General features: G+C 37.3%; 1 protein-coding gene across 1 annotated transcript in view; it reads right to left on the bottom strand.

Moving 5' to 3' along the window:
• The window catches only part of WNK2 (WNK lysine deficient protein kinase 2), a gene marked incomplete at its 5' end in the record, with an annotated part of 95,736 nt that overhangs the window by 48,680 nt on the left and 44,911 nt on the right, over positions 1-2,145 (bottom strand). Inside the window, 1 exon segment of the mRNA XM_031063513.1 lies at positions 230-318. Coding sequence (XP_030919373.1) covers positions 230-318 — 89 coding nt within the window.

The following is a 2,145-nucleotide window of genomic DNA, read 5'->3' as shown; positions in this document are numbered from 1 at the left end:
AGAATACCCTAGCTCAGCTCCACAGTGATGCTGAGTGGCTGAGAGACACAACATCACTGCTTATCCTGACACTGAATGCCAGGAAAGCAGGAAATAATTTAGATCTGCACTTCCATGCTGCATTTTCTTGTGCACAGGGCAGACCCACAGACCAGAGCAGAAATCGACACAGTTCTGAAATCCCTGCATACACGTTATTTAATACAAAGCTCAATCCCTTGAAACAAACCTTTCTTCTTTGTTTTTGCAGATGCACTCCCCAATTATCTCCTTAATTTCAGGATCAGTAACTTTCTCAAAGCTTGCTGGCTTTATACCCTAAAAGCATAAAGAAAAACAATTTAATGTGAAAAAGAATTACATTACACCTCTTAATTAAGCATATTTTCTCTGCATTTTAAAGGTAACTCAACCCAGGAACTTACTAATACTTTTTAAGTTGCTAGCCTTAATGCAAAACTGAGTTAAGGATTTAGGGGTACTATACTTCCAAATACCATTGCACTTCAAAACTAATACACTAGTTTGCACAAGCTCAGCTGTACACAGGGAAAGTATCCCTTTTTCTTTACCAACCTTTGCAAATTTTACCTTTATAGCCGCTGGACTCTCAAGTGAATATTCAAAAAACAGCTAAGTTTATATTACAAAAATAACCACTTTCTGAAATTATTCCTTTTATGTTTTTGCCTCAACTCTCAAAGCACTAAACGAATAAGGACAGATAATCACATTTTTCTTCAGATAGCTAGTACTGAAAAAGAGTGAAAAATACCTTGGAATAGTCCATATTCCTGTTTCCCACAAACCTCTTGCTTTTCCATGACCCAAACACTCTCCAACATATTCCCCTCTGCATAAAAAATTAAAGATCAACCCCAAAACCAAGCAGGGAAGCAGGAGAATACAACATCTCTGCACTGCTCCTGAATTTCCCAGGATGTTGTTAGAAACCCCTTGGGAATACGTGATAGAGCAGGTGCAGCCTATAAATCTAGTTAAATCTCTGTCAAATGTTAGCATTTTTGCTGGGAACAGAATTGGAACAGCAACCTATGAGCACAGCCTTTCAAGGAGAAAAACCAACTACCCACTGCAGAAGAAAACCCTGGGAAGCAGAATCAGTGTCCCCACATCCATGTATCTATTCAGCTACAGGTGACAAGTGGCAAGGCAAGAAGTTCTTCTTTTTATTTTTGATGTCCAGCATAAATCACAGAATTAATTGATTCCCTTTTAAAAACATGTTATTACCTCTACCTACTAAACCAATATGTATATGGATGAAAATATGACAAAATTTATTTGAGAAGAGATGATGCAGTTGGACCTTATCACTTAAGGAACCAAGTACTTCCAATGAAGTCAATGAGCAGAACAAAAAGGAAACACAATTTCCTTTATCTAAAAAACAGAATGTGGTTAAGCACATAACTGAATGGGAATTGAACATTTAGCTCTATACAAATCCTTTTAAAGTTTCACTCTGAAATAACGGCTCGTGCAGTCACAGATAAGGAGCCCTGCAGAGTGGACTTTTGGCTCACCCAGTGGATTAAAAGAAGAAAACAAGTATTTTCAAAGAGGGTCTGCAAAAAATACACTGAATTAAGTATTGAATAATCTTTATGGATGAATTTCAGTGAGGGCTGGAGCCTCTCTCAGAATTTCTGAATATTTCAGTATCAGATTATACTTTTATCCTTTTATGAACATTCTGTTCAAGCCTCAGATTCTATTTCAAACTTTGTTAATTAATAATTTTAGATCAACAACCCCCATTTGTCTTGAAATTCTAGCATGAAATACATAAATTGTAGATTTTTAAAAAACAATAAAAAATATACAGAACAGCCACTCAAAGACTCAGTTCCTTGGTTTTGTTTCAGCAGAAAGCTGCAGCGATCCAAAGAAACCCATTTTCGTGAGAACAAAACAAAATAATCCATATACGTGGCTGGCTGTGACCCACTAAAAAGAATTATTTGCTTAAGCAAACCTAAATCTCACTGATGAGACAAGGGTTCAAATTTTGTGTATTAGAAAAATGTGTCAAAAGGCACTGGAGTGCCCGGGCTGCAAAGCCCAGGCTGGCTCCAATGCGCCACAGCGAGCTCTTAGGAGAGCTCTGATACCTGAATCAGA

Source organism: Geospiza fortis, unplaced genomic scaffold, assembly GCF_000277835.1.
Source record: "Geospiza fortis unplaced genomic scaffold, GeoFor_1.0 scaffold394, whole genome shotgun sequence".
Lineage (NCBI taxonomy): Eukaryota > Metazoa > Chordata > Aves > Passeriformes > Thraupidae > Geospiza > Geospiza fortis.
Note: the sequence above shows the minus strand (reverse complement) of the source record. Positions and strands in the feature narration are given on the sequence as shown.